The following is a 26,225-nucleotide window of genomic DNA, read 5'->3' on the forward strand; positions in this document are numbered from 1 at the left end:
AGATTTTTGGTTTCTAAGAGTGAATGCAGGTGCTGATACTTTGAAAGATCTCAGCTTGGAAGGTCTTAGGATATCACTTCTAAATTCCATTAATCAAAGCAAGTCACAAGCCAGACCAGATTTAAGAGATGAGGAAATAAATCCGACTTCTTTATGGAGACAGGAACTTACAATCAGACACACGGGGCATGGCTGGCAGCCATTTTTGGAGAGAGATCTCCATTCCTTTCAAGAGCTAATTGGATAAAGTAAGCGTGACTCCTAAGGGAATGCCAGAAGACTTTTCCAGCCTCCAGAGAGATGTCCTAATCTTCAGGTCCAGGAGTCAAGACTGACCCTTTCCACTGGTTTCTATTACCAAGCAGAGAATAAGGAGGCATCAGAAGCACTGGGGTACCGGAGGCGTTGAAAGAGCTGGGGAAGCTTGGCAGCAAAATAATGCTAATGTGGCTGTATTTTGTTGTTCTTCCTAAACTCAGATAAACTATAACATGTAGCTTTCTATTGCAAATTAAAGAGCGACAGTCCTCCTTTATCTGCAGTTTTCTCTTTTATCATTTCAGTTACCTTGGGTTAACCACGGTCCAAAAATATTAAGTGGAAAATTCCAGGAATAAACAATTCATAACTTTTACTAACTTGTTAAGTAGTTGTTCAATTTTATTAGTTATGGTGAATAATCTTACTGTACCTAGTTTATACATTAAACTTTATCATAAATATGTATAAAAAATAATAGTAATGTTTCAATGTTGGAAAATATTCCCCACTGATAAGGGAGAACAATTATACTTTATTTCTAAAAACATTTAGCTGATATTTTCTCAATTAGTTTTAACTTTGAGGATTCTGCAGCAAAGCAGAATTAGCTTGTTTTTTTGGTACTGGGAGGTTGAACTCATGATCTTACATTTGCCAAGCAGGCACTTACTCCACTGAGCCAAATCCCTGGCCCAGAATTAGCATTCTTTGATGCCTAAACCCACTTGTTAACTTTTCTCTATAAGATAGTACATTTTACTAATACTTTGTAAATGCTTAAATTGCTTAAGTGATTAAGGGGAGTCTTGGTTCTTACTGCCTCCAGCAAGATTAGGCACTTGCCCTCTCACTTAGGAATCCCTCTGGGGAGTAATTCTTTTCTCTGGATTCTTGGTGTGTTTACACATGCTTTCCATGTAGTTCCCCTACAGGCAGAGTTGAAATGTATTAGCCTTCACTACTACTCTGTGAAGGCTTATAGTACTGACAACTTTTTCCCTTTCTGATTTTCTTTTTAGTCTGCATTTAGAGTTGATAACCTCACATTCACTGTGATACTCTTATCATTCCACCCCATCCTGTGAAGAAATTCCACAGTGACTTCAAATAAAAGACGCAAAAAGTTCTGCTAAAGATGTCCTATGTACATATATATAGTATTTTATTTTAAAATGTCATTGAGCATATACAGTTCTTCAGCTTTTCCCACGGGACATGGCACCTAAGTTTCAAAACACACAAAATAGATCCCCTTTACTAAACAGTTTTCATTTTTGGGTTACAAAAATCAATGTTTCACAATCACAAAGCATAAAGATACATAGTTCTGAATCCTATCAGGCAGATTGCTCTCAACTCACTGTACGTGGGGTAGCTTTGGAAACGCAGACCATGACATACATATTCCTTATAAATGATCCTTACTATGGGCTTTCTTGGGTCTCCAAAGAAACAGAGAGGTCTGGAGACAAACCAGGAGAGAAAGAATAATTTCAGGACTCCCCGAACAAACACAAAGTACTCATAGGAGATCACAAGAGTGGAAGACGCAAGGCTGTCCCTCTTCAGGTACAGAATCACAGTGGGCAACAACAGCACATTTACAGCCTTATTTGGTCACTGTCTACCTGGTTGCTACATGAACAAAACTTCATCTAAGACACAGAGGAAAAATTAAAGCTATTTACACAAATGACATTGTTGATCAGAAAGAGCAGTTTTTCCCAAACTGGCACTGACATCTGTTAAAAAGCCATGGGGGGAGCGGCAAGTCAGGCTGCCCATGTAGTGTCCTTTGAAAATCCCAGTGTACACACATATGCTGCATTGCCACACAAACCAGTCTGCTCAGAGAGGTGGGCTGTGCTGTGCAGGCTGTTCCATTTTTCTGCTCTTGTATGTCATCAAAATCCAAACACTTAATGGAAGAGTCTGTCCCATGGCCAGATATTAGTTTACTATTTCCTTAAATCTGGTAACTTTTAGGGTCAGTCTGGTTGTACTCTGCATAGACAATGAATCTCACTGTTTTCTCCATCTGCTCTTGAAGCACTAACCTACTGAAATGGGAATCAATATTTAACATACTCTGAAACGGATGGGTCCCTTAAGGAACGATTAGATCCTCAAACTGGAGAAAGAAAACAATGGACCACAGGTGGCCTTGTGGTTGTGATGCATAAACAGATGAAGAAGGAGGTGGGGATGGAGAGAAGAAAGAGGACATCAAGAGGAGAATCAGATTTAAAGATGTGGAAGACTTTTCTAAGTGATTCCACACTAGAGTTTTTGGTACATGGAAAACCTTGTCCAGAGGGCCAAATGGCCAAAAGCTCAATCTGGGGCCTAGGACTCTCACTCTTTCCCACCAATATCTTATGGCTGTAATTCCTCTCTCAAAATAAATAAATAAATACTTACACAGACAAGTAAGAGAATGTGGACACAGCTGACTTCACATAACCCCATGGAGGTCAGCAGCTAGGAATTTTTAAAAAATGAACACTCCAGATCCTGCAAAGCTGAAAACTGTAGAAAGCTCCTATGAGACAGGTGAATGCTTGGCCTAGCCAGATTCTCACTCACCTCAGGGGCAGGAGTCTGCTACAGCAGAGCCTCCCCTTCTCTGACTGCTGGCCCTGCTCTGACTCCGGATGTTAGGAGATGAAGCTCTGAGGGGTTGTCTGGCAAGATGCTGCAGAGCAGGCTGCACTGCGATTTCACACTCTAAGTAGGAGTGCTCACAACTAGTTCTAAAAGTGGGGGTCAGCCCAGCAAAGAGATTTAGAGCTGAAAGGGCCTTTCATTAAAGGAAGTGGCCATCAACTCCCAACACAACCATAACTAGGACTTAACTAGAAAATCAAACGCTTTTCATTACACAAGACTTCCTGTGAGGCTATCAGGACAAGCAGATTTGGCTATAAGTCAGAAACACAAGATTTCAGAACCACATAGGAACATGTTCTGCAGAATTCTGAGTTTTTTTTGGCCTTTCCAAGAATGCTCCAACGACCAACATATTATGTAGATAGTTACTGTCCTGGGATGGAGCAACTTGGGGCCTAGGTGAAAAATAAGGCCAAATGCAGTAAGCTCAATTCACAGAGCAATATCAGCGCTGGGTAGCCCTGCCATGGGCATGAACAAATTACTTTTTCAGCTTTTGATTTATTTCCCTCATTTGTAGTCTTTCATCTATCCCCCAAATGCAAACATGGCTTTAAATTGCTAGTATGAACTTTCTACCCAAGTAGACTTAAGAAAAAAATTCCTAGATACCTTTGTTACTAAAACCAACAGGACTAAATGCTCAAGGTTTTAGTGTTATTTGAATGAGAGGTTTCCAAAGTTTTTCCTGAGACATGCCTTGGCAGTAAAGGAATTGGTGAACTCAGGAGAAAGTTGTCATGACATCTACACTGAAATTCTGACTCATACAGCTTAAATAACACTAGAGAAGCTCAAGGTAAGACCCAGAAACAGGTCTAGGAAAACAAAAAAGAAGGAAGAGGAGAAAGAGGAGAGAAGAGAGAAGGGCAGCGATGGAAAAAATCACGGAGAAGGCAGCACAGTGTTCTACAGAAGGCTCTCTCAAGTTTTCAATTTTGATGTGACTTTGCGAGTCAGTTTAGGAGCAGAAAGGGGACCACATTGTTGTATGCTGCCTGAGTGTTCCCATGGCATCATGTTCTGCCAGGGAAAAAAATGGTCTGCCACAGACTGCTCCTGATAGAGATGTATGGGGGTAGCGAAAGTTTCCTGCAAGAGGAGAGAATGCTGTCTGATGAAGATGACTCTTGACAAGGCAACCTGTTGGCAAACACCTAATGGAGCAAATTCCCATAATACTTTACCTGCCAGACAGGGCATTGATTCCACACTGTACAATGCATTCATTCCCAAGCAGGAAGGCTCCGGGCATAGCCTACAAAAATATCTACAACTCCAGGAAAGTAGGTGACTTACTACCATGGAGGAAAAGTTCCTATCCTCTATGCTGAGAAAGAACTTTAAACAAACATAAGAACTAGAATTGGCTCCCCAGCACTTCTGAGGATTCACATGAATGACCTTTATCTTCACTGATTTGGGAGAGTGTTTGAATTACATAAAGTTATTGAGATGGTGATGACGCCCCAGAAGATTTGCAGGAAGAGAACTAGGTATTTAAATGTTGTTTCACGGGTTCCTCCAGTACATAGCAGCACCCTGCCTAGAAGATCAAAGTGATTTTGTCTTGGTTGTTCCTCCTGGCACAGAAGTAGTGGGTTGGTGGCAGGGTGTCTGCTACTGCTGTGCTTGTGAGTCACACAGAATCTCCATTTTTAGGGAGCTATGGCATGATTGTCTGGAAAAGGGACGGAGAAGACTCAACTTCAAATCTGCTTTTATTCAAGTGCCATCCTGATCAGCCTTCCCTAAAGATGATGGAAAGAGCTCTGCCATGGCTCAACAGAACTCTTGACACTCATACTTTACTTGGAGTGAACTAGAGGACAGTCATGGTCCATGAAACATGAATCTGAAACTGTCCTCTAACGAGGTATGACAAACCTACTAATACAAGAGGTTCCTAAACTGGTCCAATAAACACTGCTTTATATTGGCCCTTATAGCACAGCAGGTGGGAGCAAACCGACCATTCCAGAAATGGAAATCCAGGCTGTCACAGTGAGACTTCATGCTCCTCAGTCCAAGGGGACTGCTGAAGATAATAGAAAACACCCTTATTTTCAAGAAAATACACTGATTTGGTGAGAAAATGCAACTCAAGAACAAATGTTACACAACAAAGACACAGTGTGATGCAGGGCACTGCTCCAGATGGCTGGCTGGGTGGTGCGGGCCACAGGATCTGTGGACAACCCAGCCTGGTTGGACTTTAACACAGAAATTCCTCAGCCAGGAGTTGGAAAGTCCCAGTCCCAGTCCCTGGGAGGAAACAAGAAAGATGCAAGGAATGTTGGAAATAAAAAAATCCCAGCCTCCCTCTACCATCAGCACAAAAGAATAAAGGAGAAACAGAAGGAAGAAGGTGAGGGAGCAAAGGAGGAAGGGAAAGACAGCAATCCCTGAAATAAATCTCAAGCTTACTAGAAGGTAGATGCTTATATTTTGAAGCACGAGCCCCCCAACTTTCCAATGCAGCACTCTGAACCTGGAGAGAAATTGGCAGCATAACAGGCTGAGAGGTCTTCTGCCAGTTATGTCTTAAAATGGTTGTCCCAGCTACTCTAAGTAAAATAAATATGATGTAGTGCCCCTTGAGGGCTAACTGTTGCCCGGGGGCCTATAAAAGAAACCAATGGAGATAAAACACTCAGTAACAGGCTTCCTGTTTTGCTTTCGCTCAGTGTCCAGACCTGTGACTAAAGAAGAAATGGAAACCTAAGGGTCACCTTGAAGCACAGCAAAAGGCTTTTTGGAAGCAAACTCCCCTGGACTAGAAAAATACCAGGTCACCTAAACTCATCTGGGCACTTCCCTGTTCCGCTCTGCCCAGAGGCATCCCCATTTTCTTCCCCTCTGTCCTCACAGTCCCCTGGGTCACTTTCATGACAGTTTGTTTCCATGTATTAAAGGAATGACATATACAGAAATGTCATCTCCTGAGCCCAGCCGGTCATTCGATATCCGCCATCCTCTGTCTTTCAGGACACCACGGGCACGCATCACCAGGTCCTGAGCGGCGAGCGTGTACCTGCATGAGCAGAGACAGGACAAGACAGTCAGTACAGTGTCTGCAGGGTCAGGAGAGGTTGAGAAGGAAGAGGTGATACTTGGTTCTCAGATACCTTAAAAAAAAAGTCAAGGTCATCTTTTCCCCAAATATATGACACAGGTTGTGAGATTATATTTCAGGTTGTAGATGGACAAGTCACTAACTACTTTAAACAACCAAAAAAATTTTTTTTCACTATTACCCCCTCCACACACATGCACCTCTGAAGTGTGAACACAGAGCTTCCTGCACGCTAAGCTACCATGGGTTTTACCTCTGAGCTCCATGCTGGCCCTCTTTTGATCTGTTTGTTATTGGGGTATCTTTTTTTCTCTTTTATTGTTTTGGTGCCCATATGTCTTAACAAAGACCTACTAAGCTGATAGTTATCTTGGCAAACAGTTGTCTTGGTAATGAAACACATGGGAAGAACAAAAACTGCTCCTTTCAGTGTATTTTTAGGGCTCTATCCTATGGTAGGGGTAAATCTCTTTTTGAAACAATTTTTTTTTCAACAAGTGATGTGATTTCAAGACAAATAATAATAGATAATATGTGGGCTGGGGATTTAGCTCAGTGGTATAAGCACCTGCCTCTCAAATATGTCTTGAGTCCAATCCTCATTACCAATAATAATAATAATATTTATGAAATACAGCAAGACTATGAAGTGTTTTTTTGTTTGTTTTGGTGAATGACTGATAATCTTTATGGTGGATGAGCTGTTCCACTTATGTTTATTAATTCCATGGTTTTTTTTTTCTCGATCAGTGTAAGAGAAATCTGAAAATAAGGTTGCTACTTAAGATTTAAATTAAAAGCTAAAGAAAAGCATTAATATTTAGAGAAAATATAACATCAGAGGTGATTTGAGGGGTGTGAGCCTTGGCTAGCCTTTAAGCGTAAACCATGAAAAGAAACAGTGACAGATGTCTATCCAACTGACCAGGGCAGGGAGATTCTTAGTTGACAGACTTCAAAGAAATTTAGTTCCACTGGCAGGGCCATATTTGGTGTGGGATGGACTATTCTCTTAGCTATGCCAGTAAATGTATGAATCACCTTTATTCTGGTTTCCCGCTCACCAATAACCTTCTGATTATGATCTGCTTTCCTGTGTAGGCTTGACTACAGGGAGAGAATAATGTAGTCATTGGACTTTAAGAATATTATTTATATTTCTCTGTATAAATGTCAACTGGCAGTTTGGTTTACAGATCAATCTTGTGAGCTTGGTTAAGATAAGCCCAGGTTTTGTAATGAATCTATGCTTTGTAACATGATTAAATCAGGTTCTGAACCTGAAAAGCTAAGAGCCAGATTCTGGTTAACCATCAAGAAAATAAACATCTCCGTAAAAGGCCTCTTTGGAAGGCAGCCTGTGTCTTTTACAAGGGACCACCCTGATACTGCTAGTGACCTTTCCCCACTTGGAGAGTCTCAGCCTTGTCTTCTCTGTTTCTTCATTCAAATCCTTTAAGAATTTACAGATGCTCAAGTTAAGAGACTTGCTTTAAATAAAGGGTGGTGGCAAATGACCTCAGGATTGTGAAAGTTTTAACTTGTACAGTGTTTGAGAATCAAGTCTACTCATACAGCCTCAGTAGCAGACAGAAGTGTAGTAAATATACTCAGCACAAAATGAATACCTTTTCTCCTGGAAGTCTGGGTAGAAAAGACACTTTTTCTGTTTGTATTGAGGAAATTACTGGCTTTGAGGCAGACATTTCTCAGTTGTACTTGAGAGAGAATACAACCAGTCATTCCTAACTGTTCTCCTTTTAAGACCAGGAAATAAACTGACCTTCGACTGCATAGTCAAATAAATGTCTTACAGTCTGCCTACTACTCATCTCGTGGACTACATTCAGAACAGGCTCTCAGATGTTCTCCCCAGGTTACTCTTGGTTCTATACTGAACTATCTGCATGAGATACGATCGCACAGGTAACAGCTACCAGCAGTTATTAAGGGATATTTATTATCCTGGTGAATTTTCACGATCAGAAACCTGATTTGATTCATCCAGGGGTGAGCATGCTTTAACCCTATTCATGAGCTGACTAGATGTACAAAAATATAGCAGGTTGTGAGAAAACACAGCTAACGATGAAAGACACACAAACAGGTCAAAAAAGCAGATGCAGAACTTCTGATGCAGGCTGTGTAGTCTAGGGTAAAATAACTCCATGGGTCCTGCAGTAGAAATGGCTGAGAGATCAAAACAAGGTTAGATGAACATATCTTACTGGAAGTCTTTAAATCATGAAGACATGAACATATCTTACTGGAAGTCTTTAAATCATGAAACATCACCCATAGCAAAAGACAAGGAACCACTAGCACTGATAGTGCTAGTAACTGCAGGTATTTTGAAAATGGTCAATATTTGTTTCACTATTAAAAAAAAAAAAAAAGCAAGCATTGGGCTACCTAGAAAAGATAGTTCACCAGGAAACTCATTTCCCTGAGGGTTCTGTATTAAGTCACTATCCATAAATATGGTTGTTACAGCCAGGTGTGATTGCACATGTCTCTAATCCCAGTGTTCTGGGAAGCTGAAGCAGGAGGATCCCAAGTTCAAGCAGCTTAGCCTGGGCAGTTTAAAAAGCAGGACACTGTTTCAAAGGGCTGGGGACGTATCCCAGTGTGAAGGCCCTGGCTTCATTCCCCCAACCCCCAACCAAGGTTCTGAGTTGCTTATTTCAAGATAACTGTCACCTGAAACTACCTCGCTCTTCACCATCTTTTCTGTCGTCCTTTAGGTGAACTTTTTGAGAAAGAAATGCACCCTTGCCTCCTCAGTTTCTTTGCAAGACCTTATTAATCTGTCCTCTTACAGCTCAACCACAGCTTCCCAGTACTCATTCCGCCAAACTTCATCCCAGCACAAATAATGCTGGCCACTTTCTTTATCCTGGAAATCTTTTGTCTTCTTGAGTTTTTCTTTTTTAGGGTGCAATATCATTATACAGCCCCAGCTCTCCTTCTGTGTCTCAGTTTCTACAACACAGCACAAGTACTCTCTGCTTCTTAATTTCCTTTATAGGCCCTACTTAAGACTTAAGAAGAACTCCATAAATGTTTGGTTATTTTTACTTCCAAGATGTGACTTCCCCATCCATCATCTTTAGTTAATGGTATTCTAGTCTCTGAAGCAAGAAATCATAGTCCTTTTCGATGCCATTTTCTTATCCTACTATTATTTAATTATAAAATTCAAAAGGCAGGGTAAAATTTCTAAGCTTTTTAAAGTTTATTTTTATCAGGTGCACATGGTTAATTAACATAAAATCTAACTTTATTAAGATGTGAGTTATACTTGTTTAGTCTAAAAATTGATATATCTGAATTTACTGTTGTCATACCACATCACATATACCCCTTATTCTGTGCTTTCTATTTATTCTTTTTTTTCTCCCAGTGGTAGGGATAGAATCGAGGGCCTTATGCATTTAGGCAAATGGTTCACCACTGAGCTACACCTTCAGTCTCTATTCTTATTTTTTTCAGATAGATAGCTTTTAAAAATACTCTCCTCTACCAGCAAATTTGGCAGTTATTTGATATTACTTTAATTTCTGTTATTTCAGCAGTTATGATTAAAATTTTAATGTATAAGTTAATGTTTCTGAATTCCTACTAAAAATTAAAAGGATCTTAGAATGTCTTTTGTCTTCCATGTTAATCCTTAATATTTTAGTTTCACCTTGTTTTTGTTAGTCATCACTTATAATTTAGATATGTAAATAAAGTATACATGATCCCCATATTACAAAAAACAAAACAGTTTCCAACATAACTTACCAATTTCTTTTTTTAAGTCTGCTCCTTGTTTCTGGATCTAATTTCTTTCTGTAGAAGTATATTTTTAGAAATTCTCTTAGTAATGGTCTGTGAAAGGTAAATTCACATAGTCTTTGGACAATGGAATTTTTTATTTTTGTCTTTAATCTTAAATAATAACCTTACTAGGTCTGGAGTTCTAGACTGAATAATATAGTTCTTCAACATCTGGAGATATTATTCCACTTATTTCTGATTTTTACTCTTATTGAGAAGAAATTATCTTTTGTCATTCCATTATAAGTAAATATCTGTTCTCATTGGTATCTTTTCAAATTTTTGTAGTTGATGGTACAAAGTTCCACTAAGACATAACATTGAGGATTCCTTGTTATTTCTAATGGTTAGAAATTAGTTTTATTCCTTCAAACTGAAGACACTTAAATTTGGAAAATTCTCAGCCATGAACTTTTTTTTTTGAAATAGGGTTCATTATGCAGTTCAGGCTGACCTTGAACTCACCACATAGCTGAGGCGCCTTGAGCTTGTAGTGCTTCTGCTGCCTTAGCCTCCTGAGTGCTGGGGTTGCAGGCATGCACCACAATGCCGGGCACAGCCACTAACTTTTGGAATATTGTTTCTTGTCTATACTTTGAGCTACCTCCCCAATCTTTTTAAATTGTTTTATTCTGCAACAGAGTTTCACTAAATTGTAAAGTGAGCTTGAATTTGTGATCCTACTGCCTCAGCCTCCCAGAATGCTGGGAAAACAGGTATCCATCACCATGCCACAGTTTCCTCTTTTTTTTTTTTTTAACATCCTAATAAACTCTTACTGGACCTTTCCATTTTCCTTTCTAGATTTCCACTTCTCTGTGATAACTTTTGATCTGCTAATTGTTTCTTTATGTAAGTACTGTGGGCTAATCAATTGTGCCACTATAGCTTCAAATTAATTGTTTCTTTAGTAGTTTACTTACCAGATGTTTCACTATTTTGAATTTCTATTTGATTCTTTTCCAAATCTATTTTATGATTCTATTTGTACATGTTTAAGTCTTTTCTCAACCTATGTGATTACACCAAGGTTTTCTCTGGGAATTTAGAGGGAAGGCTCTACTGTATCTAGTTAGTCTTTCTCATCATGAATTTGAAGGTAAGACTTAAGGGGCTCTTTAGAAAGCAGTTGCTTACTAAGCACCTTAGGTTTCTACAGAGGCTTTAAAATTTACCTCTTGGGAGGACACAGTAGGTTTTTATAGTGCCAGCATAGGTTAATGTTAATAATTTTTGGCTTAGGATCTCCATGATCAGGAGTAACTCAAGGCTAACACAGCACTTGTACTGCACAGGTCACCCAGCCACTTCTTCCAAAACCTCACATTTGTCAAGCATCTGCCCTCATCCACGTACACATGCGTTTCAGGGAAGGATCCCCCAACCCGAGGAGGGGCTTAGGGAGAATTCTAGGACCTCTTGGTTGCACACTGTTCTTATGAGCTGGGATTCCTTCACGTTTCCATGGTACCAGTCCTCACCCTGTGCTCCCCTAGTGCAAGCCATACTCCTCCCTGTCCAGGGCTTCCCCAGTGCAGGTGGTCCCTCTCCTTCCCTTGGGCTTCCCCTACCCAAGAGGAGTCACAACAGACAATTGAAGGGGACTGGTAAGACGCTGTTAGATAGGTTAACAGTGCCACTGAGCTCCAGGACTAGCTTCGCGAAATGGCCTTCACAGCTCAGGGAATCTGGCACTAGAATGAGACTCAGCAAGTTTAACGTAAGATGAGGTCACTGGTGGGAATCATTCCTCAAAAACTGATCAGCTCAACACAACTCCAGGAATTTGCTCCTGTCCCCCACAGTAGGCTGGCCTGACTGCCATCTCCGAGCTCATTAGCATCCACATTCAAGTCACCTTGCTCCAGGCATAAAATCATTTGCAAGGTTGCTTTCTATTAAGACTGATGTAAGAGCGAACTTTCTCCAGGGGGAAGCTGCTTCTCCTCACTCCTGTTTTGTTGACAATGGAAACAACAACAACAACAACAACAACAACAACAAAACTGCTTAACGTTGCAATAAACCATGGGGACTTCGGTGATTTGGGTACTGAGGCTGAACACAAGGGTGTGAGTGTGCTTGAGGTAGAGGGCGAGGGAGAAAAGCTGACTTTAAGACATGAAACACTTAAGCACAAAATAGAGCAGAGCAGCAAAGAACGGGGTGCAGCTGAAGGTGGGGTGGGGTGGGGTGAGGGTGCAGGGTGGGGTGGGGGTGCGAGGTGGAGTCTGTGACTCATCGCCATGGGGAGAGGCTGGCGGAGGAATCCGATGTTCCTGGGCACTGGACCCGGAATGGCTGCAGGGCCATTACTGAATGCCTCCTCCATGTGCACGGCCAGGGACACTGGGGGCTGCTGGAGTAGTGCGAAGTGTCCCTCTGTCCTGGGAAGAGTCTCCCCAGGAGGCAAGATTTGAATTTTAAGAGCATTTTTTTCTGCTCTGGCTGAAGCTTTCCATACCAATAAGCAAAACTGCTAAAAGAAAGGGCTGCCAGAGCAGGACTGGACTTGGCAGATTTCACCGGGCGCGCTCAGACAGGAGGTGGTAGCCAAGGACAGCAGGGGTGGCCAGAAAAACAAAAGAGGAAGAGGAGGTGAAGAAGCCTGGGAAGCCCAAAGCTCTGCTCACACCGCCCACCGGAAAGTCAGGCAGGAGGCGACCCATAAATCCTCGCCTCTCCCCACCGCTCCCCCACCCCCTGGCTGGTCAGTTCTGAGTCTTTCACTCCGGCTGAGGCGCACAACGTGGACTCACTGGGTGGGTGTGGTTTGCCTGGGTTCCAATCCGGACTTTCCCACCACCCAAATGGGCGGCTCTGGAAAAATTCTTTAGCCTCTCTCAGCTCCTCTTTTCTTACTTGTAAGTCTGGAATAATAACAGTGTAGACCGCAAAGGCGCCTGCAAAGACTAAATGAGATTTTTCCATAAAACATTCAGCATGGTGCTTGGCACACATGCTCAGAGGTCAGTAAATGGTAGCTATCATTTTCCTTGTTAGATATAAAAATGTTTCTCTCTTTCCTGTGAGTTTTTGCCTTAAGTCATCTACCTCTTACAGTGTCTGTGTCCCACCAGACCACATCTGAATCAGCACTACAGTGTCAAAAGTAAGTCAATTTCAGGCCTCAGGCTCTAACCACACTTATAATCTTTAATAGTTCTAGCTGGGTGGGAACTCCTATTTGCCATTTGGATGGTACAGACAGGGTCTTATAAAGAGGGAGGGTAGGTGGCAGGAACTGGGAAATTAATGGGTTCCAAATATTTGCATATAAAAGGCAGCCTCCATCTGCTGATACCCCTGCAGTAATACAATGTGATGGGAATAGGAGGAATCCTCTTTGCATTCAGGGCAGGCCTGGGAGACTTAAGAGTAGACAAGCTCACCCTGGCTTTGGAACTTCGGCAAGGATCTATGGTGACCTAGCCCGTGTGGGGCGGGGTGCCCCTGGGGTGGCTTTTATTGTGCTTGGAAAAAGAACTGGTCCTGGGAGGAGGCGCACATCCTAAGTTCACACCTTGGGAACCAAGCCCCGAAGCTGAGGACTGGTTACACCAATTCTCCCCAGCCCATGGCACAGGGGCACCACCGAGGCAGAGTACCCTGAAATGCTGGAACAGACTGGAGAGGCCTCCCCACCCCTGTGGGAAGAGGTGAACGAACCTCCCTCCAGGCCTCAGCCACTTTTCTGCAGCCTGGCACTGGCTCCCTGCTTTCTTAGGTGGTGAGTGTTTATTTTAGTTCAAATCCCAAACAGCAATATTTCAACATAAGGAGGCACAATACACCGTCTCCTTCTCAGTCCTTCCCTGAGAGCTCTTTGAGATGCTCTGATGTGACCACACAGCTAAATGGCCACACAGCACTGCTCTGCCAGCCACATAAACAGCACGGCGGATAGAAAGCTGGGCCTGTTTGTGTGCCGTTCAGAGGCTGCTGCAGCCAGGATCTCAGGCTGACTTCCAAATTCCCACGGATCTGAATATGCTAAATAGTGCACAAGAAACAACAATACAAGATTCTATCTAGTCTTCAAACACTAGATCAAACACGCACAGATTTGTTCTTAAAACCTGCAAGTGATATGGTAGAGGGCGTGGGAGGAATCTTCCTTTTTGCATTTGAGGCATGGTTTTTGAAAACCATATGGCAGTGCTAAGAAATTAGGTTTAGCAAACTCACAGAAAGATTTTGAAAAAAGAACCTTTTGTTTTCTGCCAAAATAAATTTCATGTTACCGTTGTCATACAAACTGGCATTTAATACCTGCATTAATGCCTGCTGTCTGTGGATGGGGGTTCTACCATTAACCTTCCACTGATTAACCTCTTCCTGCTCAAGCCACACAGCTAACCACAGAGTATGGAAGTAAAGGCTTCTCAAACCAGAGGGAAGGAGGTTATGGTCCCCTGGTGCTTATGGGTGTCACAGACCATTAAGAGACACTTGACAGAGCTGGGTAGAGCACGGGCCTGGAGTGGTGAGGCCCTGGGTTCCATCTCCAGCACACACACACATATGAAAAGCCCCTCAGTGTTAGGGCAATGGAATGGAGTAGGGGGGTCATTAGGTCTATGACACAAAAACTGAGGTTTCCTCAGCCTTTTGGAAATAAAGGACTGGGATAAAGCTTTGCAAAGTTTTGCCCCAGCATTTGGAATGTGAACCTCTGCCATGTTTTTATGTTTGGCTAATTGTCCTCTGACCCAGTTTCTCTTGGTTTTGCCTGCTTCCTCTCCCTTTCATAATGTCAACAATTTATTCCTTTCTGACAAAATATTAAGCATCATTTTGAGTGTTTACATACTTGCCTCCATTTTGAATGTCCCCAGGAGGCCTACCATTAAGCCTCCCACCCTAAGAGGGGAACTCAGTCTCAGATATTTTACCCCAGCAAATATCTTCAAGGCCTTTCCAAATTTCATGGAATCTGTAGGTCACAGAAGAGAACCTTAGTGGAATTATAGGGATCTAGCTTCTCAGTGCAGCCCAACATCCATGACCACTGCCAGCCCCACTCTGAAATGCTAGAGTGATGTATTTTCTATGAACCTATGACCCTAGAAAACTGCCAGCTCTGCTATCCTTCAGGGCAAACTTAAGAAAAGAAGAGAAAAAAGAAAAGAAAAAAAAAAAAAAAGAAAAGAAAAAAGACAAAAATCTACTGTATTCATATCTTGCCTTGTCTACAAAGCCTCCTTTAATTTTCTGATTCCTTTGTTGAGGCAGTTCAAAAAGAGCAAAAGAACTTAATAAGATGCACTGGGGTCAAGGGGATCACAGAGCTCACTGTGCCCCATCCCAGCCTGGGAGGGAGGTGTGTTTCTCAGAACTAGGCAAATACCTAGTTATGCTAATCATGTCTTCTCTCGCAGGGCTGGGGATGAGGGTGGAGAAATGCTATTTTAAATTTCTTGTTGGGAAGGATGTCACCAAGGGAAGGCAATGCTGACATTTTGTTGAGAATGGCTGTCACTAGGATGCACATGAAAAAGAAAAGAAAAAGCAGAAAAACCTACACACAGCATAAACAAACGCCCAATAAGCAAGAAACCCAAAACTCCTGCCTGTCATAGTAGACTGTGCCCTGCCTCTTCTGTCTGCTTTCTGCCTAGACAAAACTGGGAACGCTTGTAAAGTAAAACAGACCCACGTGAAACCTCAAATGCAGAAATGTTTTGTTGTTGTTCTTTCTTGCTTTGTTCCCTTTGCTCTCCCTCAGACTTCCCACCGGGGGAGTATATCTTTCCTTTCTCATTTTGTATCAAATAACAGGCTGACCTCCTCTGTCAATCCCCCAGGCTTGGACTCCCCAGCCCTTCATATTCCCAGCCCATGATTCCATAGATAAGCCTGTAACTTTGGGCTGTGTTTGCTAATGAGCCCTCCAGCCATGGAAGGGCTAATTGAGCCCCTGGAATTACAGGTGCTTTCATGTATATGTTACAGTTTGACCTAAAACTTACTTGGGTGACTTTCACTTTTGTGACAATGTCAGAATGACACTCAGCTGGGGAAGACACCTGGCTGCTGCAGCGGATGTACCCTCTGTGTCATGGGCCTCCCAGAAGACATGCTAAGGACCAGGTGTGAGTGTGGCGCCCTCCAGCCGAATGACACACAGATGCTTGCACACAAGCCATATACATGAATGGAAACATTATTTTACACAAGTCCTGAGGGAGAAATAGATTGTTTCTGATTTCTAATATGGCTTAAATTACTAAAGCACACATAAGGTGGGAAAATAATCCTCACATTGTTTGTCATCAGAGTATGCAGAACATTTCCTGATTATTGTTCACAGTGAATGAATTACATGAATTCCATATCCTTACCACAGACTTCCTTTTATATAAAGCATTTTCATATTTATTCATCTTGCTAGTTCATCAAGTCTGACATGATCTGGCCCTACTGACCTTTCCTCTTGGTCTCATGCAACCCCACACGAGTGTAAGTTTAGAGACCCCTTGCCCTAGGACACACTCCTCTCTTTAAAACCACTTGTATGTAACTGCCTGCAGCTTCTGTAACTCCTTTCAGACTACAAACTCTTTTTTTTTTTGGTACCAGAGATCAAACTCACAACAATGGATATAATTTGGCAAAGAAAAATCTGATTCTTGGGTTCTGTTTTGAGAGCTCAAAAGTCAATCAGAGTTATTCTGACCTTTAGCTGATAGTCTATTTCTTGCTAATAAACTACTTTTGAACTTTTCATTCATCTATCCATCCATCTGATATAGTAAGAGGCTGTGGTTTGCCATCTTCCTGGAAAGGCAAACTGAAAAATATTTTTCCATTATTTTTTCACCCCTACCCACTTTGTTTCATGGAGATTCCTGGGAACCTTGGTTATGAAGGCAACCATGCTCTCAGGCCCCAGGATTTGGCTCTGGCCTCACATGTGCACACTGCCCAAAGGTTACCAATCACTCTTTGGTGGGCAGATTTGTTGCCATGGAGAGAGATGGGCTGGTAGGCAAAATCAGGCGAGTTTGGAAAAAACTTTTTAAAAGTGCTGAGTATTTTTTAACTCATAACTGGCAGCTGGCTTTGCAACATTTTATAAAAATAATCACAGTAGAAAAAATCAACATGAAATTGCTCCTAACAAGTAGTATACATTCCACAGATTAAAAATTTGAAAGGAGAAAAAAAATTCAGAATCAAATAAAAGAATCTTTAATTACAGGGCCATCAATCCACCTGCACCTGAGCAAAGTCATACCAAATAATTCTAGGAGAGAAATAGTTTAGCTTCACATTTTTCTCTGAAAGGTTTGTTATTATTTTTGTGAAATATATAAAACCAAGAATAATACAATCACTTCTACTAGTGCTACTCTGTATCAGGCACTTCAGTTTATGGCTGTGTACAGGTTAGTACTGGGAATTCCTTTTTTTCTTACAGGGAGAAACACTGGCACAGAAGATTTAAGAAAATTTCCCCAAGGTTATAAAGGGTAGAAAAGAAAGAGTCAAATCCTGAACGCAGGAAATTCAATTATAGATTCCATGCTCTTAACCACTAGACTAGATTCCCTCTTATGTTTTATAACATGTATACTTTAAAATTAACATGAGCTGCGTAGCTACAGGAGCAGAAACATACCAGCAAATGTCTTAGAAACCCGGGTCCTTTCTCAGGTACATAACCCCAGATCCCTGCTACTCTCCTCCTAGGGTAAGCATAAGCCTGAAATTTGGCCAGGTCTGGTTAATTCTCTAGCTTTTTGTTACAGTGTAATAGCTACATACCTAAACAATGTATGGTAGATAGTTTTCATTTTAACAGATGCATTCGCTCATCATCTATGACTTGCTTATTAAGCTCAATACCATGTTTTTGAGACACTTCATATTTATTAGCACAGCTCTGATGTGTTCTTTTTGACAGGTGAATTCTATTTTTTGTTATTGTTGTTTATCTTATGCTTGTTTTGGGGAGTTTGTAATAAAGAGAGTTCTCTGGTATCTTTGTGGATGATGCAGGCTCTCAACTTTTAACAACATCACAATCACCTGCATCGTTTGTAAACACACAGACTGTCCTACTACTAAAGTTTTGACTTGGTTGTTGTGCAGCAGGGTATGGCACATGCGATGAGAATTTCCATTTCTACCATGTTCCTGGATATTGTTGATGCCACATGGGCTGAGCACTCCACTTGCAGAACTATTCTAGGGTACAGACTTAGCCATGGAGCTGTGGGGACAGATGTCTGTGCCACCCTGCTAGGTACACTTCACTGTGTTCAGTGCTTCTAACATGCACACGGGTTCGTCTTCAGTTTCTCGACATTTTTGCTAGTATTCCTGGATTTTTAAAATGTTGTCAATCTAGTGAGTAAACAAATCTCAGTAAGTTTTTTAAAATTTTTCTCTTGATTCTTAAGGGTTATTTTCCCATGTTTATTAGCCATTTCTCTTCTGCACACTCTCTGGTTTCCTATCATTTCTTCCTCATGTTTTCTTTATTGACTATGAGAGTCCCTTTCTATAAAATGAATAATGATCTCTCTTCAGTTAGACAAGTTTCAAATATCTTATTTCAGCTTGTCAACTGCCATTTTAATGTCTTTACATTGTCTTCTGAAGAACAAAAGTTTGTAACTATAATGTAGTCGAATTGATGAATCTAAACAAATTGTGCTTTCTTTTCTTTTCTTTTTTTTTTTTTTCTGTCTTTTTCCTTTTTATCGGTACCAGGGATCGAACTGACGACTGCCTGCTTGCAAGGCAGGTGCTCATGCCGCTGAGCTAAATCGCCAGGCCCCAAATTGTGCTTTCTATGTGTTGCTCAAGAAATCTTTATTCCAAAACAGTAATATTTCCTATGCTATGTAATATTTTCTATGCTAAAATTAGTATATATTTTTTGTGTTTTACATTTGTTTTGCTTTACCTGGAATTGATATTGGTTTATTTTATAAGGTAAGGAATCTTAATTTTTTCTAGTGTCTTAATTATTCTACCTTACTCTTAATAGCTAGTAGAGCAAGATCTGTACCTCTCTATTGAAATGTTACAGACATTCCTCATATTTATTCTTTCACATTCGATTTCAATCAGTTTGTCAAGTTCCGTGGGAAGTACGTGGGATGGATCAACAGCTGATGTTTGAGACAGGTCTCACTATGTTGCCCAGGCTGGTCCTGGTCTACTCATGTAGACCAGGCTGGCCTGAAACTCCTGATGCTCCTGCGTTGTGTGCCATCCTGGCCAGCAGGAATCTTTATAATCTTATAATATTCTGATTAAAGAAATATAATGCTTACATTATATTTCAAAATACAATATTCATATTTTGATTGCTGCTGTATCTAAGCTATTAACTTTGATTTTCCTAATATTGTGTTCTGCTGTGATCTCCCAGAAAATGTATGCATTTTATTTTTATTGCTTCTTAAAATATTTTTGTATTGTGATAAAACATACATACGATGAAATTTAACACATGAAGTTTATGTGGAAAGTGCATGTCTCTACGGCACTGAGCACACTGGCACTGTGCAGCTGTCACCGCCATCCATTCCCGTCTCTGGTGCTCTTTCACCTTCTCCAGTTGAAACCTGGTACGCATGGAACACTAGGCCCCCACCTGCCCCCGCCACGGCCTGGGAGCCACTATTTCTACTGTCTTTCTCTGTGAATCTAACTACTCTAGGACCTCATGTAAGTGAAATCATACAATATTTGTCCTTTGTTGACCTTGTTTCACTTATGTAAGTAGAATTTTGACATTTTTTAATGTCTTAATTGTTTTAAAGAATCAAATTTTGGTTTTATAATTTATCTTTATTGTGTATTTATTAATTTCTTTATACAAATCCTTCCAATCCTTTTCATAGGTTTATTCAACTGTTTCACTTCTTACATTGGCTGCTATTATTGAATTAATTTTTTCTCTTGATTTATGAATTGTTCCGAAGCTTGATTTTTATTCCATGTGGATTTCTCTTCCTCTATTGGTTTGGAAGTTATATTTTCAATTATTTTCATAGTTTACTTAGCCATTAAATTTGTTTAAAATCTAAATATCTTTTACTTCTTCTCATAAGTAACCATAGCACACAGCTGATTCCTATCCCTTTTTGCTAATTTGTAAGCTACTTTTGTTCAGTAATTTAGTTCTATCATTTTAACCCCACATGTTAGATACTCTTTTTAGCATTTTTCACAGTCAATGTATGTTTATATACACTCATATATTTATTACTTCTCAGATCTTCTACCTGGATCATTTTCCTTTCGTATATGAGCATATTCTTTAGAGTTTTCTTCCGAGAAGATCGCATAGCAGTAAAATTTCTCAATTTTTGTTTTCCTTGAAAACTTGTTTTTTTTGGTAGGGATTGAATCCAGCATTCAGATATGCTGGGCACACAATCTACTGCCCCTGAGCCACTCCTCAGCCCTTGAAAATGTCTTTACCTTATCCTGTTTATTGATAATTTTACTACGTAAGAAAAAACTTCCAGGTAAGCAGCTATTTTTTTTTTTTTTTTTTTTTTTTTTTGGCAACTAAAGCTACAATCCCATTGTCTTTTGGCTCCTATTGCTTTTGAAAAGCCAGCTGTGAGTTTAAAATGATATTCTTATGTATCAAAGTTGTAATTTCTTTCTGGCTTTTTAATATTTTGTAGTATCTTTTTGAGGGAGTACGTGTTTAAAGTTCTCCAGTTTCATGAAGAAATCCCTATTTACAATTTTATTTTTTATTTCTCTGGCTAAGATTTTTTGAGCTTTCTGGAGCTCAGATTTAGTACTAATGAAAAAAATCCAAATTTTTCTTTTTTCCATTATACTATTTCCTTTTGAGTTTCTTTGTAGAGCATCTTAGGTTATCTGCTTAGTCACTTAGTTTCACTTTACATTATCTTTTTTATTTTTCTGAGTCATGTCTGCACTATTTGTTCAGGTCAATTTTCTATTTTATCACTGTTCTCTTTAACTGTCTTTAATGTGTTTAACTTACCAAATTTTAAATTTCTATTAAAATTCCTATTAAAAAATTTTGTATTTTTTATCACTGAACATTAAAAATATGCTTGGTCATTTTGTAGTCTCCTACCCTTGCCCATACTTTCAATACTTACTAATATTTTTATAAAGTATATTAATTTGCTAAATCCAATAAGGAAATATTTACATATTCAACTAACACCTTGGTTATTTCTGCTGGCTCTTACATGTGGTAACTTGTTTGTGTTCTAGTTAAAGCTGCCTTTCTCCAGAGGTGATTTCAGTTTAATTCTGAGTCTTCTAGGATTAAGATATTTACACTGCCATTATATTATAAAAGAAAACCTAACTTTAGTTTCTCTCGTTCCTGCCATATTCTCAAAAAAAAAAAAAAACAACAAAAAAAAAACAATCCTCCAGTGGATGGAAATCAGTGTTTGGAAGGATTGGTCATTATTCTCATCAGCAGGATCAAACAATACAGGATATGAAATAAGAATGTAAGAAATATATGTTTCTGTATTAACTAAAAATCAAATTATTTACCATTTGTATCTTGGTTCAATTTAAGGACTTTTAATTGGCCAACAAAGCACTCTAAAAAGATGTTTCCCTTTTGCTGTGTACTGATGAATAAACATCTCAAACTCTACTGTAAACCATGAAATTGAGTGACTGCTATTTGTCTCAGTCATGTCATGCAGCACTGCTTAGGAACAACCCCACAGTTGTAGAAATGCACACACCTGTGAGGATCATCTGGATCACAGTTAGGAAGAAACTGGGTGATTGCTTCTGCTACTTCTTCATTTGATAAAACATCCCAAAGTCCATCTGTGGCCAAGATCAGCACATCATCTGCTCCATGCTCATATTTAGAGAGGTCATAGACTCTTACCTGAAAAGAACAGGAATACGATTACTTAAGAAATTGGGAGCACACCTTTTTTTTTTTGTTGTTGTTCCTAGCAAACTGACTCCTGATTCAGGGGGTTTTTAGGTACAAGGCACTTGAATATACAGCAAGCTTTATGGTCATGGGTAGTCCTTTTCAGGAACTTGCTGTGCAAATGTACAAACCCAACACATAACTGCATAAACTGAAGAGGTAGGCTTAATAATTGATGAGAAAACAATTAATTGAAAATGTAATGCTTGCCATCTAGGTGGAATGATGACTTACAAGTGGATACTGTGCTACTCAGAACATCGACAAGGGCCTTGCTTGCTGATCTTCTTTACATGTTCATTCAGAAAACATTGATTAAAGGCCTACCTTGTGCCAGGTACTATAAATAAAAGATAAGTAATAGATTTTCCTGCTTCAGGGGAGTTCTTAGTCTATAGTGGAGAAAAAGCCAATTTAGAATCTTTAGGAACTGCTCAGTAAGTCTAGGACTAATGAGACATTCTTTATTTAATGCACTCATCTGAAAGCCTTCTTGCCTCCCTTGCATTACAATTAGCTAATGGCCCAGCACATGGCCCACACCCATGTGCAAAGCTCTGGGCATATATATATACTACCCTGACTCTCAACATCCTCTCAAGGGACACGCTCACAGAGGGCTAAGCCTACACTCTGGAGAAAGAATTGAGGAATCCAAACAACAAAACAAGCTAGGAGGAGGGAATTTAAGTTTTTAGCAGATAGAATGTCCCAAGTGCCAGAACTCTTATCTTCAAGCCATTAAGTACTGTCTGATTTTTGACCTGCACCTTTGCTTTAATTTCTATGGCTTCAGGGTTTGTTAGGGTAGTTCAAAGCAATCAGCTGAGAGTTCTCATAAAACGCAGATTCAGACTCAGTGCTGGATGGGGCTCAAGAGCCTGCAGTTCTCCCAGAAGACGCCAAGGTTGCATGTAGGTCCCTGGACCACACTTTGAGTAGCAAAGAAGATCCCTCCTAGGCCGGGTTTGTGAATAAGAAATCAAGGGCCCTGTGGACTCTTGATGCCATATAGACATAGAGTAGGTTGTAGAAAGGGCAGCAAATATCACTTCTTGGCTTCCAACTTTATGTCCTAGCTCAAGAAATTACTTAGGAGAGATGGTTAGCTTCATATTGGGGTATTTATCTATAGCCAATTTCTGTGATACTTTGAGTTTCATTGAAAAGAACATATTAACCACAGTAGGTAGAGAGATCTGGATGTCAGGTGCCCCAACCTTATACTGGTAGTTAAATATAAGATTCCATTTGCCTTCTAGCTCCTTCTAACAGAGATGTTGTCAGGTCTGAAGATAACATCCATTTAATTTCAAGATCTGCCCTGAGAGCAAGGGGACAGATTCTCTTTAAAATGCTTTCTGCTGACTCAAGAAATATGACAGGTTGAGTCACTGAAGTAGAAGTTGTTCTGCTCAGTCCTCAAGTGGAAAGCCGGCCATAAAGCATGGCGACTGTGAGTTCATATGTACAAACATGTTAGAAAATGTTACTCTCCAATTCCATCAACAAATGACATCCTTCCCTAATTCTATTCACATTTCCACTCCTAGTGCACTAATGCAGTTTCATTAGCTAACTGAAAATCCCTTCCAATACCATTCTCCCCATAATTTTTATGTAAATAATAAAACGCTAGTAGCAACCCCATTCCCTGAGGCACTCCTCAATTAACATCCTTTTAGATTTTTACTGCTACCCTTTGTTTCCTGCCCTTTAGCCAATTTCCAAAGGACTCTGCCAACTTTCCACTTACAGCTCCCATCTTATACATTAACCTATGATGCAAAACATTTTGTGAAAATGCTTTCAGAAAAACTGAACTGTTGAGCAAGTCATGCCACTGCTGGCTCATCCTCCCCTTACAAGGCTTCACAAGATCCTGTGGGCTCCTGGGCCACGGCCTTGCCTCCCAGAGAGTTCCCTGCTTAAGTCCTGAAATATAGCGTCCTAATTTTCCTGAAAGCCCCACAACAAACAGGTTCTGAGTCTCAGGACTCAGGCATCTGAAAAGGTCTCTTTAGGGCTCTGGGGGAAGAGGTGTACACAGAAAGGCCTCTATTGGAAGGAGGCCGGAGAACATGGTCATCACTTCTTATGGTCCCTCCCTGGTTCTCATCTTCCAAGAAAGGGAGGAAAAGCCCACAAAATCCCTGGGAGTCTTGCAGCTTCTTACAGCAATATACATACAGATGTTCTCTGATTTGTGAGGGGGTTGTGCTCCAACCCAATATTAAACTAAAATAACCCAATATTAAACTGAAAATCTCATGAATTGAAAATGCATTTAGTACCCCTAGCCCACTGCACATGATTAGCTTAGTAACAGTAGAATGTAAAGTAGTGGCTGCTTTGCCTACCTATGTGGTTGACTGCCAGAGTGGCTTTGCTGCTGCTGCTGACTAGAATTGTAAGAGAGCATCATACCATATATTCTTGTCCCAGGAAAAGATCAAAATTCAAAATACAATTTTTACTGATTGGTTATTGCTTTTGTACCATCACAAAATAGGAAAAATGGTTAAGTTGAAGCATCTGAGTCAAGGACTATTTGCAATCCCCACAGCTGAAAGATGGGACCTTTTGGACTGCTCTTCCTTCCTGCTGCCTTCATGGTTTTAAGAGTCCAGCTAGGTGCCAAGTACTATGGAAATGGTGACCAAAAGTGACACGGTTGTTCACCAGTTCTACCCTAGTAGGTGAGAGAGACACAAATCACAATGACAGAAGATGAAGTGAAGCAGGGCAAGGAGTGTGTCCGAGAATCCTTTTAGATACGTGCTTCTCTGGGAAGGTGCCATCTGAATACTTGAGGGAGTTACCCATGGGTTCCTTTATCTTCCCTTTCTCCTTTCCTCTGAGTATTTGTTAATCTGATTAAGAGCTCAAGGATGATGAAGGTGGGAGAGTGAGAAGGGCTATGTACCACCCCCTGCTGCCTGAACAATCCCAGCCCTTCAGTCCCACTGATACAAGATGACCTAAGTACTGGCATCTGGGTTTACCTCTCTGTCTCTTCACATGATTAGTTATTCTGAAATTTATTATGTTTAACAATCAAACAGGGTGCTATTTAACCAAGTTAAGATTCAGGCCTTTTACTTTTAAAAATTCTCATTGTGCAGATCTGAGCTGGGGTCTGGGTGCATAAACAAGGACCCCAGGTAATTTCAATGTAAGTAGTGGCAAAAATCTCATCTTGAAAAACACTGCATAGACAGCAAACTCTTGCAGGGGCACGGTCTGCCTCATTCTACATGTTTTGTGCACAGAACAGAGCCCAGCGCTTAGTCACCACTCACTAATCACAGGATGCTTTTCCCTATGAGATATTTACCATCTCCAGTAAACAATAAACTTCAAGGGAGCTGGTCACCCCAGCCTCCAATCCCAAATCAACCTTTGGAAACCAGAGACCCCATTTTGCATTTCTTTTATGGGCCTAGAAGTGTCTTTTTTAATGTAAAGCACATATTGCTCCAATCCTAGGGAAATAAACTTGCTGAGACAACAAATAAATGGGGGAAGAAGGAAAAAATTAAACCATAAGACCCAGTGAGAAGACCCCTAATTTCTTTTTTTTTTATTTAAAGAGAAAAAAAGAAAGGACATGAAAAAACAAAGCAGTAAAAGGGTACAAGTAATAGAGAATTTCAAGAAAAAAAATATACAGTAAGAAATCACCAGTTAATAGGTTACATATTATCTTCCCAGAAACAGTTGTCCAAATTACAAAATTAAAGCATATAAAGTGAACATTCATACAGTGACATTGTAGACAGTTCTGTTCAATGATCCAACAAAAGCTCAGTAATATGGTTTTCCATCCTACAAACTTGAACATACCTGTGGTTATATCCCTTAGTCCACCTTTCCTCTTTTTTACCATAACAATTAGACTTTTTAGATTTTATTACTCCCATGGTTCTTATTACTTTTTTTGAAGAGAATAAAACCAAACGTGACTAAGCAAAACAGAGTCAGAACAGAAGAGTGGGCATAGCACATGATGTAAAAATAGAATATCAGGAGATCAAAAGTGGTTACCATTGTGCCTCTTTGCTATTTTTAAATTAAGTTGCCTGAAGACCCCTAATTTCATGGTGACCAAACAGATTCAGCTTGATTAACTCTGATACTTCCCAACAGTCACCAAAATGCAATGTGCTGAAGTTTAACAGCAGTACCCACCGCTATCCCCTCCTCAGTGGAGCTGCCAGCAAACAGAAAACCACTGAGTCGGGAAGTAGGAATGAATCTGGTGCAAACAAGAGCCCTGGCTAATGTGCCCTGAATGAGCCAAGCGCTGACTCTCCAGGGCTCTTAGCTCCCCCGCGCTCACAGATGTCCTTAATGTCATCACTGGCACCTATTTTACAAGGAGCCGTGACAAGCACTCTTTAATACGGCACCTCCACTTAGTGGCTGAGCTGCAGGCTGCTGTTTCAGCGTTTGTCTGGTACGTGCTCC

The 26,225-nt window shown here is 40.4% G+C and overlaps 1 protein-coding gene across 3 annotated transcripts in view; it reads right to left on the reverse strand.

The window, feature by feature from the left end:
- Positions 1-1,399: 1,399 nt before the first annotated feature.
- Ppm1h (protein phosphatase, Mg2+/Mn2+ dependent 1H) overlaps positions 1,400-26,225 on the reverse strand; it is a 293,414-nt gene continuing 268,588 nt past the window's right edge. For 2 of the 3 annotated variants that reach the window (XM_003476117.4, XM_063254198.1), the window contains exons 9-10: positions 21,553-21,704; positions 1,400-5,965 (exon numbers count right to left, since the gene is read on the reverse strand). In XM_003476117.4, coding sequence (XP_003476165.1) covers positions 5,818-5,965; positions 21,553-21,704 — 300 coding nt within the window. In that variant the 3' untranslated portion in view covers positions 1,400-5,817. Of the gene's footprint in view, positions 5,966-6,550; positions 9,842-21,552; positions 21,705-26,225 lie in introns of those variants that run through there. The other variant, XM_063254197.1, reaches the window with a different exon arrangement.

Source organism: Cavia porcellus, unplaced genomic scaffold (assembly GCF_034190915.1).
Source record: "Cavia porcellus strain 051 isolate PalLab524CR breed Dunkin Hartley unplaced genomic scaffold, mCavPor4.1 scaffold_8, whole genome shotgun sequence".
Taxonomy (NCBI): Eukaryota; Metazoa; Chordata; class Mammalia; order Rodentia; family Caviidae; genus Cavia; species Cavia porcellus.